This window comes from Ascaphus truei, chromosome 7, assembly GCF_040206685.1.
Source record: "Ascaphus truei isolate aAscTru1 chromosome 7, aAscTru1.hap1, whole genome shotgun sequence".
Classification (NCBI taxonomy): Eukaryota; Metazoa; Chordata; class Amphibia; order Anura; family Ascaphidae; genus Ascaphus; species Ascaphus truei.
Window position 1 is genome coordinate 108,164,028 of NC_134489.1, and position 18,115 is coordinate 108,182,142.

Below are 18,115 nucleotides of genomic sequence, written 5' to 3' on the forward strand. Positions count from 1 at the left end.
AGCTGAAGTACATTAAAAAAAAAATAATCTTGGAGGACACTTGGTAAATCTTTTGCAGATTGTGGTCAAACTTTTCTGTGGGAACGATGCATCGTAACAGGACCAGCAAACATGGCAACGATACATCGTAACAGGACCAGCAAACATGGCAACGATACATCGTAACAGGACCAGCAAACATGGCAACGATACATCGTAACAGGACCAGCAAACATGGCAACGATACATCGTAACAGGACCAGCAAACATGGCAACGATACATCGTAACAGGACCAGCAAACATGGCAACGATACATCGTAACAGGACCAGCAAACATGGCAACGATACATCGTAACAGGACCAGCAAACATGGCAACGATACATCGTAACAGGACCAGCAAACATGGCAACGATACATCGTAACAGGACCAGCAAACATGGCAACGATACATCGTAACAGGACCAGCAAACATGGCAACGATACATCGTAACAGGACCAGCAAACATGGCAACGATACATCGTAACAGGACCAGCAAACATTGCAAGGAGGCCAGTATGTTCTGGCTTTAAAATGGCACAGAATATTTGGCGTGAAAATCATGCTTAGAGCAACGCAACTAGGGAGAGGCCATTTTTATTTAATCATTTTAGAATTGCAACCATATAAAACTGCATTATGCAAGACACACACACACACACACACACACACACACACGGCAGCGCCAGTATAACCAGCCTCGCACTGAAGAGACCCAAAAGGTGGAAACAGCTGTCTGTGAATGGGTTGTACTGGCTGTGCTGAAAAGCTTTGTAACGAAGCAGGCATAAGCTTATAGGGGTCCATGATTTGAAGTAAAACGTGACACACTCTGCTCATTTGCATGTAATTTCCCAGAATCCCTGGCTGCAGTGTTAGCATTGTATGCTAAAAGATAATTGTAAAAAGCCGAGTTGCAGACCTGTCTGACACATGTGAACCTGCTCAAGCTATATTTTTATTTACATTTCAATAACAAATCTCAGAATTTGATGTGGGTATTTTGTATCTGTCTTTCAGAATCAAGAATGCATTCTTCTCCAACTATAACAAATGAGTAATATAGAACATTTGTGTTTATTACACTTATTCTATGAACCCAACCCCACAAACAGAAACGACATGTGTAAAAATAAAGCAGCACTTCGTAGCTACACAATGTCTACTATTGGAAAACGTTGCGAAATGTAAAACCTAAAAACAATTATTGAAACACCTACCCTCCCCTCCCCCCCATAAAATTGGGGTTTATGAAATCCCCATTGTCAAATGATCCAGCAATAGAGAGATATCAAGACAGGAAGCTTAACAGTACACGTGGAAACTAAACAATCACATTTACTTTAAAAATAATCTTGAAAAGAAATCATGGTGATTTGAGAGATCCTGTATTTTAATTGACATTGATATCCAACCATGGCGTGTGTACTGTAGAACAGGGGCGGCCAACTCCAGTCAAAGGCCACAAACCGGTCAGGTTTTCAAGTTATCCCTGCTTCAGCGCAGGTGGCTCAGTCAATGACAGCCACCTGTGCCGACGCAGGGGTATCGTGAAAACCTGACCGGGAGTTGGTCGCCCCTGATGTGGAATGACCACAATTCGCCCTCCCATTATCTTCCGAACGTGAAATCATTTGACGTTTGGCTAGTAACGATAAGATGCTCGGTCATACCTTGTAATGGCTAGAATTCACCCAGGATGTGGCAATCCCATCAACCATCCTATCAAGCTGAGTCTGGTCCTGCTCAAGGTCTACAGACTTCTGCTTATCCGACAGGTAATCTATCATGTCTGGTCCCGCCTGAAGTCTCTTCCCAACATCCTTCTGTTGTATCACAGTTAACCAGTAATCCATTCCTTGCTCCATGGCTAGGGGGTGGACCAGCACCAACTAGGAGAGGAGCAAATCTAGAGGGCGATAGGTCACAAATTCCTTCGGTGAATTTATCCTTGTGGTCTTCTCTTGTTGGAGAAAAGCTGGAGAGGGCTTGGCCTTCAAAGATGCAATCTTGAGAATGACAGCAATTTACCATGTGTCTGATGAGCAGCTGGTGGGATATTAAAAGTCTAATTTAAATACACAGCAAATAGGCGGGAGGCCTTGTAATGTTAAGCCACTGGTCCAGGGGTACATCGTTCTGCAGAGCGCCCTAAAGGGAAAGAAACATCATTATTAAAGGGTTTAAACTTTTTCACTGCTTGTGTCCCTCTGGCAGCCACAGGGTTAAACCACCCCCATATTGGAAGAGCCAGAATCATAATCCACAACTGGTCATTCAGCATAAGAGGTTAACTTGCAAGCAAAGTTTAAAGGGGCAATCCCTGCTAAAACCAAAGTGACCTAGCTCCAGTGACAGGTTTCTGTGGTCTCACCTGGGTGCTTGATCACCTTTTTACCCAAATCTGACACCTACAAGTATTTGTATTTATTTTGTTAAAGTGACACGTGGGAGGGGTTTGATTTCCTCTGGCGCCTCCCTTTTGTGTGATCAGCAACTACAGCCAGTCCCCTCTCCCCTTATCTTTATCAGTTCTCTGATAAGGACAGGGATGGGATAAGGGGAAAGAAAACACTTGATTGATAAACACTTCCAAATTCAGAGGCCTCCTAAGAATTTCAACTGGCCGAGCACTGTATGCGAGACTGCACCCTTTAAGGAGCAATCCCCCCCTGACTGATCTCTCCCCCCTTTCCCCTCTTGTTTGTACAGGATTGCAACTGAGGCGTCCTGATGAACTGAAAACCACTATTATCAACACTCCTGGTTTCCGAGATACCAGAACTACTTTCCGTTTTTTAAAGGCAAATTAAATGGAGGTACAACAGAAAGCTGCAATGGATGACGTGGCAGCCATTTTGTTTCCCCTGGAGGGAGATTTCAACCAGGTAAGTATTTTGGGAGCTACATATACACGTATGTGTGTATGTGTGTATGTGTGTATGTGTGTGTGTGTGTGTGTGTGTGTGTGTGTGTGTGTGTGTGTGTTATAAATAAATAAGTTAATAAATTATTTATTAATTGTATACACACACACACACACACACTTCAGCGGCGCAAATTCATTATTTTCCTCATCTTCCCACCTGTCGGCCGGTTCCACGCACACTGCAAGCGGTCCTATTATAGAATGGCTGACTAACCTCAGCAAACAATACCTGCCACACGCGCTCACCGCGCAGCAAGCGCACGCATTATAGAACAGCCCTTAGGGAATGGCACAAACAAGCCGAGATCTTCCCAACCTGATATTGTGTTTCACGCGGAACACTACCAATCCAATAGAACAAATATTATTCATGAGAAGAGACATTTCCTTGTATTAAAAAGCACAATATATAGAAACAGAATGGTACGGCAGATGAGAACCACTCTGCCTATCGTCCGCTCTACTGTAAACCCTCAGACCCCATCTGATCCCCAGCTTTCTTTTATATTTAGGAGCGCCTTATGTATACCCCAAACATGTTTGAATTCCAATACTGTACTAGCCCCTGCCACCTAAAAAAGTTAACACATAACAGACTTTGTAGATAAATGGTACAAATGATATCTTATTAGAACAAATGTTAACCTGATGATGCCCTTTCACCCTATTGCAATCCAAAAACACATTCAAAGCTAAAAGGCTTATACATAGCCCAATTATTTCATGCAAATATTTCGTATTTTGCCTGCAAGTTTAACGTCTCTGCCATGATTACAACACGTGCAATGCTTACTGGGACTGACCAATATAAATGGCATTAAGAACATGTTCATCCACAGAAAGAATACATATAAATATATAAAATTAAGCAGGAAGAAATTCTCCCTGCCTATTTATTACTTGCAATTCATTTGTTTTAGTTCATAATACTATTTTGAAACGAAACAGGATATTTAGATAGATAAATACCTTCACCTAACTGACACTTGCAGTGAGCTACAAAAGCTACAAAAACCTGCCCAGAGTCCCCACATTTGAAATGCGGCATGAGCTTTGTTGCCAAAACTGAAAGGCATGTGAGGGGTACAGGTTATTTAAAGCAGGGGTGGCCAACAAGTCATATTTTCAGGATAGCCCTGCTTCAGCAGAGAAGGGTATCCTGAAAACCTGACCTGTTGGTGGCCCTTGAGGACTAGAGGTGGTCACTCCTGATTTAAAGGGTCTTGTTAACCTCTTCAGTACCAGTGGGGAGTGCAACGCATTGCAAAGCAGGGTGTTAGAGCCGCGCCTCAGGCAGTGCCAGTGTTGATAAACCACCCAATCTGCATGATGCACCAATGATTGCTGCGACTGTGGTAGGCCTCTCTCTGGTGCTGCACATTCAAGCCATATTACCAGCAGGACTCAGTCACAAAAAGCTGCTTATTGGTTTAATAAGAGATTAACCCAGGAAGTGGTTTCACAGGGTTAGGAAGCAGGATAAGATAAAGTCAATATTTCCAACATTGATCTTTTCTTCTGACTGGATTATTTTGTGAAAAAATACAACTGAATTGGACTAGAAAAGCCCAGCAAGCACTAAAATGAGGGATGTTTTACTGTCATTGTGAATTGTTTGCTTTCTTTCCTGTAATATGTTTATTAAATGATTAATAAGCTGAAAACTTGTTTTCAGGAAATGAATGAAAAAAAAAAACACAATATAAAGATGTTTGAAATATAACTGGAGGGTCTTTTTACCATTTGCATTGTACAGAACACTCCTGTTTCATACATTTAAAGAATGTGTTTCTGGTTTAAAAGAAAGGAAATCAAGAGGAGTACATCCTCTGAATGGCTGATCAGAAACCCAACTGGTGAAGCTTTCAGATACCGGGCCTGGAGGCTTTGTATCAGGGGGAGACTAGGTGAAGTCATCTTCTCACAGGGCGGATCCACACAGCTAAATTTGTTTATAAAAGAACAAAGGCAGTAAAAGCATTTCTCAATGAAATGCATGCAAACTGTTTCTGGACAAGGACTCGTAATTACATCATTTATTTACATGTGAATGATCAATTACTTTCACTGGGCCATGCAGATATTAATGATAAATAATCTGATGTAGCCATCAGTGAAGATGTCACGTGACACTCAACAAGATCACCAAACCACGCTTAACCATCCACAACAAATGTGCACACACTTAATAAAAGATTGAACGTTCTAATTATTGAGGAATAATTGGGAGATAGTGTGATTGCCACATCACTGCAACAAAAGGGTGATGTGAAGCCATGATACTTTTGATGTTATACAAATGGAAACATTTATGAACCCTTATGCTACTGGTGGAGCTGGAAATGCCATGGTAAGAAAAACTGAGCAGGTAGCGCTGACTAGATAAATAAACAAAAACACAATGTAAAACCTTAAATGGGGATATTGTCCACATGAAAGGGGCTGCCTGAAATACAACAACTGACCCCCTGGTCAGGATGATAGCAAAAAAACAGGAATGCGTATTTATAAGGCGCCTTGATGGTAAAAGGACATATATCTCAAACCAGTTGGATTGCCAGGGATAGGCAGTTGGGATAGGATTGCCAGGGATAGGCAGTTGGGATAGGATTGCAAGGGATAGGCAGTTGCCTATGGAAATGCCATGGTGCTACATCTTCTCCCTCATCTGAATTCCTGGTCTATTAGATTAGCCAAAGTGATGCCAATATCTAACCTCAGGCAGATTTTTAGAATCTTGTTTTGCAAACATCTTAAACTTCCATCCGCATAATGAATCTTTACTGGTGAATCATCTTTGCAGTATGTGGGCTTTACACTAACCTATGAAAACGTAGCCAGGAAAATGCAATGAAGCCACAGTAGTGTCCATGCCAGGGTATACAGCAGCACACTTACTGACAGGCAGAAGCACATCTCCCTATTCCAGGCGTTCCTTAAAGAATAGCAAAGCCATTTTCTCTTTCTACATAGTATAATACAGTTGTTTTAAGTAGAAATCAAAGAAAGCAATGTATAAAAAAATGGAAACATGAATATATTGGTCAATAAAGGCTTTCACAAAATACTAAATACGTGTAGTTCATCGCATTGCAAGCCCAGGTAACCCCGGAACTCTGCTTCCTTCCCCTGGGGTCACTGTGCAAAACAAAACATACTTCCTAAATAGGGAAAATATCTGTTCCTGCAGCGACATTTTATAAGTTACACGAGTGCCACTTTCAGCATTTTACTTCTGACATGGCTTAAAGCCCAAATTAAGTCACATACTGCTGAAGTAAACACCCAGCAAGTTTACCTGGCGTATGGGAAAAGTTCCAAGACGGAAAATACTGATCAACGTATTTAGTTCCTGTTAAAGGCTTCAACCTAAGCATTGAAAGCAGCTACGCTGAACGCCAACCTTTCCCAACGCTCAGTAAATGCATCCGCTTTCTGTCACTGATGTTGACACGGAGTACGGAGTCTTTACACACGGCTTTCACTGTTTATTACTAGCAAATAAACATCCCAACTTATTTTGATGAAGTATTTTCTAGGCGTACCAGAATAATAGGAAATGTAAAATGTCAGAAGAGCAACATGCAGCCTAAAGGAGACGATGGTAAGGTACTATGAAGTAACATGCTACATTATTACAGATCAATCAGCTTTACATGTAAACTTCTTCCATGGCACCCAAATTACTTTGGTGTTACAAAAAGTGAAGAAGTATTGTGTGTGGTGCACAACTACAAGGACAGGTCGGATGGCAATAAAAATAATGTTTAATCAAGCTGCATTAAAAAACGGGGAGGAGTACAACCCTCCTACGCGTTTCGTGCTGTTCGCACTTTATCAAGGACCTGCATGGTTACCTCTGTATATATGAATGGATATAAAGTGACACAGCATTTGAGCTCCTACAACACCCCATATATAGTGTTACAAAAAGGTTAAGCTCCTGCCTAGACTGCAGCCTCAGGATACACACTTTATTATCTTGTCAAACGTTTCTGGCAGGTGAGAATCGTCTGGAAGAGAGGAATTTATCAACAATCCAGCATTTCTGTGCAACATGACTTTTTTGGCTTGACAATGATAGAGAGTTTAACGTAATGTATAAGCATCATAATATATGGGTCAGAATCTGAGATCCTGTGTTATGTTATGGCTGGCATGGAAGGCTACATGAAGCAGCATGTGAGAAGTTCACTGTAACCTCCTCCCCATTTTTTCCCCCTTCTTCTTAGGCTAAGGCCTACAGCCTTCGCGGAGGCGAGCTAAGGCTGTGACATCACCCGCGTGAAGCGGGTGCATTTTCTGTCCATGGTAGATGCGCCGTGGGAGGCGTGCCTAGGAGCATCACGGAGCTGGTTCACCCTCATTGGGCGAACCACTCACGTGGCCTGCCCGTCACGCTGAGAAATCAGTTTCAAATGATTTCTTGAGCAACGCCTGTCCCCTCCTGCTGCCGCATCCACCCACGCGGTCTATGGGCGCGATCAATGCCTTTAGGCAATGTGATTGCGCTCCGCGCGGTCTGCAACACCATGGATTTATTTGTATATGTAACGCATGTAGTAATATATAACTACAGTAAAAAACGGCAAATCTGTCAAAAATTTGATTGTGTGCCTACCTACATGGCGTTCTCCAACTCTGTGCTGCAGCCAGTGACATGCTGCAGCCAGTGACATGCTGCAGCCGATATGTAACATTATATTACTAAGCATATCCCATTATTGCTACAGATTACAGAGTAGACAGTCTGCTGTTTGTAACACAGCAACAACTCTATTTGTGATACTTTGTTGTCAAAGGGCAGAGCTCAAAAAAGGTGTGCGAGAGCCTGTTTCAAAAGAGGAAGTTTATATGACTTTCTAAATAGTTCCTGTAGCAACCAAAGAATGATTACCACATTAAAAAAAATGCAGAACGAATTATCCAATACTACAGAACTGATTTATTTTAAAATCTATAGGGTTTTTCATGTTTTGCAGCTTTAAATCCCTTAGCTGCCATTTAGGAGGCTGAGCTAAGTTTGGTTTACAACACTTCTCTGAATATTATCTCCTTAAGAATTGTACAGTGAAGTATGGTACTAGAATGAAAAACACATTCAATAAAGGAAATGTATTAAGAAATGTTTTTTTAACCTGCACCAATGACACTAATCAGTCAGTTATGTTCCTACTGAGCTACAAATTTTTCAACGGCATAGTGTGAAAATGTCCACACCCAAAAATCTGAAACATGTATTAAGCCCTGGTACAATGACAATGCTCCTCTTTGTGACAAGAGGTGTAGCAATAAAGTGATCTGCACACACTGCACCGCAGATCTATACATTTCCATTCCTCATTCATGAGACAAAAATGCTTTCATGTTCTCATGACAATTTTGGATAGTTTATCACATTATAATGTTACAGCAGCTATCTTTGCTTACTGATGTGTTTATTGCAGAGTACATATGTTGTTCATTTTAAATTCTGCACTTGCACACTGAAGTTACTTTTCCCTAAATATCTTATGGACAGGGAGTTTAAAATGGCTGTTGCCATTCACACAAAATAAGCAAAAATGATTTTCATGATAACCTCTGCTGAAAGCTCAATCAAAAACAGGCCAGAACACCAATAGTGCAGTGTTAGAAAGGGAGGAATCACACGCTATCAGGGTATTTCACATCTATTGAAATGATAGCATAATAACCCATGACATCATGCTATTTAATCTATAATAACCTCTTGGCAGGCAACAGCAGGATTGCATTTAGTTTAACAAAATAGACCTTAATATTTCTCTCTACTAATCTGAAGACTCCAGTTTCCCCTTCATTGCTCAGCTGTAAGACTTCACATCTGCCCTGAGCTGCAGAACCACCCTGTCTCATTCGCAATGTGCCCCAAAGCAACTATAAATTTAAATACACAAATTATGTGCCACAATAATGTCACTGGTAAACGGTGTGACCTAACAAATAAGCACCATGCAGTTTGAGAGAGAAATCAGCGGTCTGTTTCAATTCTCTTACTAGTAAGGATGGATTTCCCCTTCTTAATGCAGAGCTATGACTTCAAATGAAAATGTAGCCAAACCCAGCAACAAAAATCACATTCAACTGCTTTGATCCACATACATTTTCCTAAAAAAAATATCTTCAAGGCATTAACATTTATGCATACATATTTATTTCTATATGTACACTGCACACGTTTATGAGAATATATATATATATATATATATATATATATATATATATATATATATATATACACACACACACACACACACACGTGTGTATTGTTTAAACAATACAAAACTCTGATAATATTAAAGGTGTAAGTCACTATGTGGGTGCAGTTGCATGTGGGCTTGCCAGGCATCCATGGGTTCAGCTAAACACACAGGTACAATATAAATCATACCCATGGAGAAATGAACCTGCAGGTCTGCCCGGCAGTGCAATTGATTTGGTATTGATTTGGTATTGGATAAACGTGTGTTCACAGCTTTAAAATATCTGTATTAATTAACCCTATCAATGGGTGGGCCTGTCATAATAAATAGCAGCCTCTGCTCTGGCTCACACAGGCGCAGACAGGGTCCCCTGTGCATGCACACCGGCCCCACACAGACCCGCCTCTATGCTGTTGTATAATGACAGTGCAGGCCCCCGTGGGGTGGGGAGGCCCCCGTGGGATGGCCCCGCGGGGTGGGGAGGACCCCGAGTCTGCACTGAAGGCTCAGGCCCGGCAGGATGCCTTACCTAGGAGAGGCCGCTGGGCCCGTGAGGAGGTAGGCCGCACCCCGGATTACCGCTGCCGGCTGCTCTCCTGCTCCTGCAGCAGCGGCCGCCGCATCGCCCTGTCCGGCTGTGTGTCCGGCGGTGTGTCCGTCTCCTCCTCCTGCAGCTGCTGAATGGAGCTGGCAATGCGCATGCGCCAAAATCTCACCATAGAGGGCACGAAGCCAGACAGGGCGGTCACCAGGGAAACCGGCGCCATCTTTTGCAGGCGGAAGCGCCTGGGGCGGCCATCTTTGATGAGGGCAAAATATCCATATTATACAAGGAAACAAAAGGATGCTGAGGGTGCTGTGAGGGCAGGGAAGGGACAGCACACATTCAGTGCTCCCTAATGTTCAGAACTGGTTCACGTTGATATTTATTACACAAATGTATCGTTTTTGTCATTACAAACACATTTTATTGTATTGTAAACCGTTAAACTGCTGCTAGAGAGAGAGAGAGAAAAATAAATATTGGGAAGGGAATGGGGCACGCACTAGGCTGCAGGAATGGGGCACGCACTAGGCTGCAGGAATGGGGCACAGCACTAGGCTGCAGGAATGGGGCACAGCACTAGGCTGCAGGAATGGGGCACAGCACTAGGCTGCAGGAATGGGGCACAGCACTAGGCAGCAGGAATGGGGCACAGCACTAGGCTGCAGGAATGGGGCACGCACTAGGCTGCAGGAATGGGGCACAGCACTAGGCAGCAGGAATGGGGCACAGCACTAGGCTGCAGGAATGGGGCACAGCACTAGGCTGCAGGAATGGGGCACGCACTAGGCTGCAGGAATGGGGCACGCACTAGGCTGCAGGAATGGGGCACGCACTAGGCTGCAGGAATGGGGCACGCACTAGGCTGCGGCCACGCTGCCGCTGAGCTCGCTCATGCTTGGAGAGCGGTGACGTCACCAGCTCTCCAAGCATGAGCGATGGATCGCTGTCCTGCAACATTTTTAGAGCGGGGGGCGTGGCTATTACGGGAGGGGTGTGGCTATTACGGAGGGGGCGTGTCATTGGCTGGTGTGTGTGTGTGTGTGTGTGTGTCACTCTTTGTGTGTCTCTCTTTGTGTGTCTCTCTTTGTGTTTCTCTCTTTGTGTGTCTCTCTGTGTCAGTCTCCATTCTCTCTACCCCCTCCCCTCCCCCCCTATTGCTCTCTCTGTCACACACCCCCGTTGCTCTCTCCCTCCCCCCTTCCCCCTCTCTCCCCCCCTTCCCTCCTCTTTCTCCCCTTCCCTCCTCTTTCTCCCCCTTCCCTCATCTCTCCCCCCACCCGCCTCTCTTCCCTCTCTCTCTCCCCACCCGCTCTCTTCCCCCCTTCCCTCCTCTCTCTCCCCACCCGCTCTCTTCCCCCCTTTCCTCCTCTCTCTCCCCCCTTCCCTCCTCTCTCTCCCCGCTTCCCTCCTCTCTCTCCCCCACCCTCCCTTCTCTCTCTCCCCCTTCTCTCCTTTCTCTCCTCCCTTCCCCCCTCCACCTAAGTGTTCCCCCCCTCTCTCCCTTCTCTCTCTCTCCCCCCATCTCTCTCACTCTCCCCCCCATCTCTCTCTCTCCCCCACTCTCTCTCCCCCCCCCCCCCCCACATCTCACTCTCACTCCCCATCTCACTCTCTCTCTCTCTCCCCCCCCATCTCTCACTCACTCCCCCCCCCCCATCTCACTCCCCCCCCCCCCCACCCTCTCTCTCTCCACCCCCCCCCCATCACACACTCACTCCCCCCCCCCCACTCTCTCACAACCCCCCCCCCCAACACACTCACACCCCCCCCCCACTCTCTCTCTCTCCCCCCCCATCTCTCCTCTCTCCTCCCCCCCATCTCTCTCTCTCTTCCCCCCCATTCTCTCTCTCCCCCCCCATCTCTCTCCCCCCCCATCTCTCTCTCACCCCCCATCTCTCTCTCTCCCCCCATCTCTCTCTCTCCCCCCCCATCTCCCCCCCATCTCTCTCCCCCCATCATGTCTCCTCTCTCCCATCTCTCTCTCTCCCCCCCATCTCTCTCACTCCCCCCCATCTCTCTCTCTCCCCCCATCTCTCTCTCTCTCCCCCCATCTCTCTCTCTCTCCCCCCCATCTCTCTCTCTCTCCCCCCCCATCTCTCTCTCTCCCCCCCCATCTCTCTCTCTCTCTCCCCCCCATCACTCCCCCCCCCATCTCTCCCCCCATCTCCTCTCTCCCCCCATCTCTCTCTCTCCCCATATCTCTCTCTCTCTCACCCATCTCTCTCTCTCTCTCTCCCCCATATCTCTCTCTCTCCACAAATCTCACTCTCCCCCCATACTCTCTCCCCCCATATCTCTCTCTCCCCCCATATCTCTCTCTCCCCCCATATCTCTCTCTCTCTCCCCCCATAACACTCTCTCCCCCATATCTCTCTCTCTCCCCCCATATCTCTCTCTCTCTCTCCCCCCATATCTCTCTCTCTCTCCCCCCATATCTCTCTCTCTCCCCCCATAACTCCTCTCTCTCTCCCCCCATATCTCTCTCCCCCCATATCTCTCTCTCTCTCTCCCCCCATATCTCTCTCTCTCTCTCCCCCCATATCTCTCTCTCTCCCCATATCTCTCTCTCTCTCTCTCTCTCTCTCCCCATATCTCTCTCTCTCTCCCCATATCTCTCTCTCTCTCTCCCCATATCTCTCTCTCTCTCTCTCTCCCCATATCTCTCTCTCTCTCTCTCTCCCCATATCTCTCTCTCTCTCTCTCCCCATATCTCTCTCTCTCTCTCTCCCCATATCTCTCTCTCCCATATCTCTCTCTCTCTCTCCCCCATATCTCTCTCTCTCTCTCCCCCCATATCTCTCTCTCTCTCCCCCCATATCTCTCTCTCTCTCTCCCCCCATATCTCTCTCTCTCCCCCCCATATCTCTCTCTCTCCCCCCATATCTCTCTCTCTCTCCCCCCATATCTCTCTCTCTCTCCCCCCATATCTCTCTCTCTCTCCCCCCATATCTCTCTCTCTCTCCCCCCATATCTCTCTCTCTCTCCCCCCATATCTCTCTCTCTCTCCCCCCATATCTCTCTCTCTCTCCCCCCATATCTCTCTCTCTCTCTCCCCCCATATCTCTCTCTCTCTCTCCCCCCATATCTCTCTCTCTCTCTCCCCCCATATCTCTCTCTCTCTCCCCCCATATCTCTCTCTCTCCCCCCATATCTCTCTCTCTCTCTCCCCCCATATCTCTCTCTCTCTCCCCCCATATCTCTCTCTCTCTCTCCCCCCATATCTCTCTCTCTCTCTCCCCCCATATCTCTCTCTCTCTCCCCCCATATCTCTCTCTCTCTCTCCCCCCATATCTCTCTCTCTCTCTCCCCCCATATCTCTCTCTCTCTCTCCCCCCATATCTCTCTCTCTCTCTCTCCCCCCATATCTCTCTCTCTCTCTCCCCCCATATCTCTCTCTCTCTCTCTCCCCCCATATCTCTCTCTCTCTCTCCCCCCATATCTCTCTCTCTCTCTCCCCCATATCTCTCTCTCTCTCTCCCCCATATCTCTCTCTCTCCCCCCATATCTCTCTCTCTCTCTCCCCATATCTCTCTCTCTCTCTCCCCCCATATCTCTCTCTCTCTCTCTCCCCCCATATCTCTCTCTCTCTCTCTCTCCCCATATCTCTCTCTCTCTCTCTCTCTCTCCCCATATCTCTCTCTCTCTCTCTCTCTCTCCCCATATCTCTCTCTCTCTCTCTCTCTCCCCATATCTCTCTCTCTCTCTCTCTCCCCATATCTCTCTCTCTCTCTCCCCCATCCACCCCTCCCCCCATCTCTCTTTCCATCTCTCCACGCTCCCCCCCTTCCACCTCTCTCCGCTAAATTCTCCGTGACAGCACATTAAAAACGCCCTCCCTTTCCCCATTGGTCAGTGCAGGGTCATGTGACCCTGCTCAGCGCACAAAAGTATACCTCCCTTGTCTCCCCAAGCACAACACTTGGGAACGCGCGTTAGTGAAGTGAAAAGATGTTATTAAATCGGCGCATAAAACTAATAGTGAATTATTTAAATAATTATTCAATTCATAGGTGCAACAATGTGCAAAATAGTGTGGGGAAAAAACATGTACAATACTACCTAAAATGCAGCTTCAACCCTCCATAGAATTGCTTCTCCAATCCTCAAAAGATATGTTGTCCAGTCGGTGGGGAGCGCAGATATGTGAATAAACGTGAAAAACACAAAATAGTGCAATATGCCTATTAAAGATTCATATTATTTCAGCTGTGTAACCTATAGACGGCGTACTCACAATCTATCTGTTCTATTAAGCATTTTCATATTCCCGAGGTGGTAATACAGCCAGTACTTCTCCGTGTATGGAAACCTTTCAAAATTTAAAAACGACAGACCCTATACACGGAGAAGTACTGGCTGTATTACCACCTCGGGAATATGAAAATGCTTAATAGAACAGATAGATTGTGAGTACGCCGTCTATAGGTTACACAGCTGAAATAATACGAATCTTTAATAGGCATATTGCACTATTTTGTGTTTTTCACGTTTATTCACATATCTGCGCTCCCCACCGACTGGACAACATATCTTTTGGGAGAGCGTGTGTGCTCGCGCATGAGCGCGCCCGCACCGCGTGAGCGTGGATGTGACGATCCACATTGATTAAGGTAAGCGCGCAAAGCACCAGCAGGGGGCTAAGCCTTAAATAGTTTACACCAGAGTAGTGGGAGGGAGCTGCTATCAGATTACCTAGAAGTAGTGGCGGATTTCCCGTTAGGACAGCGAAATTTTGGGACGGCAAAAATGTCCGCCCCCATGTCCGCTCTTAGACCTATCGGCCTGACGGGAAAGCCCTTACATGTGGCAGCAGCCTCCTTGCTGCCGCCCTCCTGCCGAATCGCAGCGTCACATGACATGATGTCGCGTTACCATGGCAATGCTACGCTGTGAAATGTCGCATTGGGCAGCAGCAAGGAGGCGTCCGCCAGACCGCCACATGTAAGTGCGCATTCACTGCGGATCATGAAATCCGCCGCTGCCTATAATACTGAACAAAAGTATCAAAGCGACGGGCACACCAAAAACATGCAAAACAGCGGCTTTTATTGGCCCAGCGAAAGTCTCCAGAGGGAAGCCGATAAATTGGGTCAATAAAATACATTATTGCACATTTTTGGTGTGCCTATCCCTTTGTTATTTTGATATATTTATCTATCAAATATTATACAATGTTTGTTAGCAGATTATTTTGATTATTTTGTGAGTGTAATAATGTGAGTTATTTATGCAGGAATGTTCATTGTATATAAACTCATCTCACATATGACTCCTGTGCTGTCCGTGGGGTTTTGCTTTACTGGCTCCCCTGACAAAAAAGGTTAAGATTAAAAATCCAGGATTTTTTGAAGTGAAACTTCTTTGCTGGCACCTACCAAATGTAAATCACCTTCATGGTGACGGAAGTGCAGCCGCGGAAGTGACGTCACTGCTGGCAGAAGAGGCCGTCCGTGTTGCCGAGCATGCACAGCAGCCGACAGCTGGGCACGCCTTTGCAGTTGGCGCCAGCTCCGGCCAGGTGCACCTGCGCAGTAGGCGCCGGCTCCGACTGGGTGCGCCTGCGCAGTAGGCGCCGGCTGCGGCTCAGCGCGCCTGAGCATAAGGCACCAGCACTAGGACACGGAGACCACACACACACTGATACACACTGACTTACTGACACAGACACACACACAGACACACACACAGACACACACACAGACACACACACAGACACACACAGACACACACAGACACACACACAGTGACACACACTGACACACACACACACACACAGACACACACACAGTGACACACACTGACACACACAGTGCAAATAGCTCGGCACACACATTTTTTTTTATATATACACATTTACATAGATATATTAATGAATATGGTTATATTACTATTGTGTGATACTTTCCACCAGTGCTGCGCAGCGGTGTGCGTCCCACTGACAGTGCAGGAGAGTAAAGAGGTCGGCACTCAAGTGATCTTGGTAAAAAAAAAAGTGTGTGTGTGCGCTGAGCGTCAGTCAGTGTGTGTGTGTGCATTGAGCGTCAGTCAGTGTATGTGTGTGCGTTGAGCGTCAGTCAGTGTGTGTGTGCGCTGAGCGTCAGTCAGTGTGTGTGTGCGCTGAGCGTCAGTCAGTGTGTGTGTGCGCTGAGCGTCAGTCAGTGTGTGTGCGCTGAGCGTCAGTCAGTGTGTGTGCGCTGAGCGTCAGTCAGTGTGTGTGTGCGCTGAGCGTCAGTCAGTGTGTGTGTGCGCTGAGCGTCAGTCAGTGTGTGTGCGCGCGCTGAGCGTCAGTCAGTGTGTGTGCGCTGAGCGTCAGTCAGTGTGTGTGTGCTGAGCAGTGTGAGCGTCAGTCAGTGTGTGTGCGCTGAGCGTCAGTCAGTGTGTGTGTGTGTGTGTGTGTGTGTGTGTGTGTGTGAGCGTCAGTCAGCGTGTGTGAGCGAGCGGTGTGAGCGTCAGTCAGTGTGTGTGTGTGTGTGTGAGCGGTGTGAGCGTCAGTCAATGTGTGTGTGTTAGTGTGTGTGAGCGGTGTGAGCATCAGTCAGTGTGTGTGTGTCTGTGTGTGGGTGTGAGCGTCAGTCAGTGTGTGTGTGTGTGTGTGTGTGTGTGTGAGCGATGTGAGCATCAGTCAGTGTGTGTGTGTGTGTTAGTGTGTGAGCGGTGTGAGCGTCAGTCAGTGTGTGTGTGAGCGGTGTGTGTGAGCGTCAGTGTGTGTGTGTGTCTGTGTGTGTGTGCGTCAGTCAGTGTGTGTATGTGTGTATGTGTGTTAGTGTGTGTGAGCGGTGTGAGCGTCAGTGTGTGTGTGAGCGTCAGTCAGTGTGTGTGTTAGTGTGTGTGTGTTAGTGTGTGTGAGCGTCAGTCAGTGTGTGTGTGTGTGTGTGTGTTGGTGTGTGTGTGAGCGTCAGTGTGTGTGTGTGTGTGTGTGTGTGTGTGTGTGTGTGTGTGTGTGAGCGGTGTGAGCGTCATTCAGTGTGTGTGTGTGTGTGTGTGTGTGTGTGTGTGGGTGTGAGTGTCAGTCAGTGTGTGTGTGTGTCTTAGTGTGTGTGTGTGTGTGAGCGGCAGTCAGTCTGTGTGAGCGATGTGAGCATCAGTCAGTGTGTGTGTGTGAGTGTCAGTCAGTGTGTGTGTGTGTGGTCTCCATGTCCTGCTGCTGATGCGTCGGTGCCTTCTGCGCAGGCGTGCCCATCCGGAGCCTATTGCGCTGGCAAGCCCATGTGACATCAACGGCTCCTGCGCATGCCCGCCGAACGCGGAAGGCCTCCACATACCTGCCGAGATGGCAAAACGGACGGCCTCTTCTGCCAGCAGTGACGTCACTTCCGTCACCATGAAGGTGATTTACTCCAAGGCAAATCTTCATTTGGTAGGTGCCAGCAAAGACGTTTCACTTCCATACATCTTGCTGATACTTGTTTTTTAACAAGACCACTCGTTTGCCGACCTCGTTACTCTTCTGGTTATATTACGGACATAGTTATAGATGACATTACATCGCCCAAGCCAAACAGTCTGATCGCACCATTGTGCTGGGTGAATTGGCTACATTTGGTGTCGGTAAATAAGATTCTCTTTTATAATATAAATTATATAAAACATGTGCATATATTGTGTATATATATATATATATTTATATATATTAGATTTAATGTGTGTTGTTAACAATGATGTCATACAGACCAAAGAGAGGGGTGGGGGCAGAGTTATGAATACCAGGCCAGGGCCCATCATTTAATTTTCCGGCTTTTGATGGTTTGATTGCTCATCCATCTGCAATAAATCTACTAACTATACACCACGCCTGCTGTCAAATCTTTTACAGCACAAAACATTGTCACGTTTAGTGCACTCCCTCCCGAAACACGTAGGGAGAAAAGGCTGAATCATCAGCTTCAAATCTATTGTTCTCCCAACATGGATAATAGAATGAATTTCATATGTGCTCACATCGAACTCCGGGATCACCCCTCCTAAAAGAGAATTAAGGTCGCCTGATGACTCTAAGGGTTTCACGTGAATTTCCTTTGCCAATAATTTGGGTAGAAATTATATTTTTGGGGTCAGTCTCACTGGTTGCCGACAGAAACCTTTCTATTGATGACCCTTCTGACATATTTGTAGTTTTTATTTATTTATAAAATATTTTACCAGGAAGTAATACATTTAATTACCTCTCGTTTTCAATGGTCCTGGGCACAGAGTTATGACAAATACATAGTTACATTAAGTGAGCAGGGTTATACATTATATACAAGACATTGCATGCAGTTAAAGATTATATATTATAAGCGTATGTAACAGTTACAGACCAGGTCAAAATGTGAGGCAGCTTTAGTTATGAAAGAACTTGGTGGCTGGTGGCGGCTGTGAGAGTCTCCGGTAGACTGTTCCAGTTTTGGGGTGCAC

General features: G+C 46.3%; 1 protein-coding gene and 1 long non-coding RNA gene across 31 annotated transcripts in view; one reads left to right on the forward strand and one right to left on the reverse strand.

Moving 5' to 3' along the window:
• Positions 1-143, forward strand: part of LOC142499858 (uncharacterized) — a 40,001-nt gene extending 39,858 nt beyond the window's left edge. The window contains exon 4 of the long non-coding RNA XR_012802763.1: positions 59-143. This is a non-coding gene — a long non-coding RNA (uncharacterized LOC142499858). The remainder of the gene's footprint in view (positions 1-58) is intronic.
• LOC142499853 (CLIP-associating protein 1-A) overlaps positions 1-9,870 on the reverse strand; it is a 209,151-nt gene extending 199,281 nt beyond the window's left edge. For 18 of the 30 annotated variants that reach the window (XM_075609814.1, XM_075609813.1, XM_075609811.1 and 15 more), the window contains exons 1-2: positions 9,701-9,870; positions 1,692-2,169 (exon numbers count right to left, since the gene is read on the reverse strand). In XM_075609814.1, the coding sequence (XP_075465929.1) occupies positions 1,692-1,886 (195 nt within the window). In that variant the 5' untranslated portion in view covers positions 1,887-2,169; positions 9,701-9,870. The remainder of the gene's footprint in view (positions 1-1,691; positions 2,170-9,700) is intronic. The other 12 variants (XM_075609834.1, XM_075609828.1, XM_075609821.1 and 9 more) reach the window with 1 other exon arrangement.
• Positions 9,871-18,115: the final 8,245 nt, after the last annotated feature.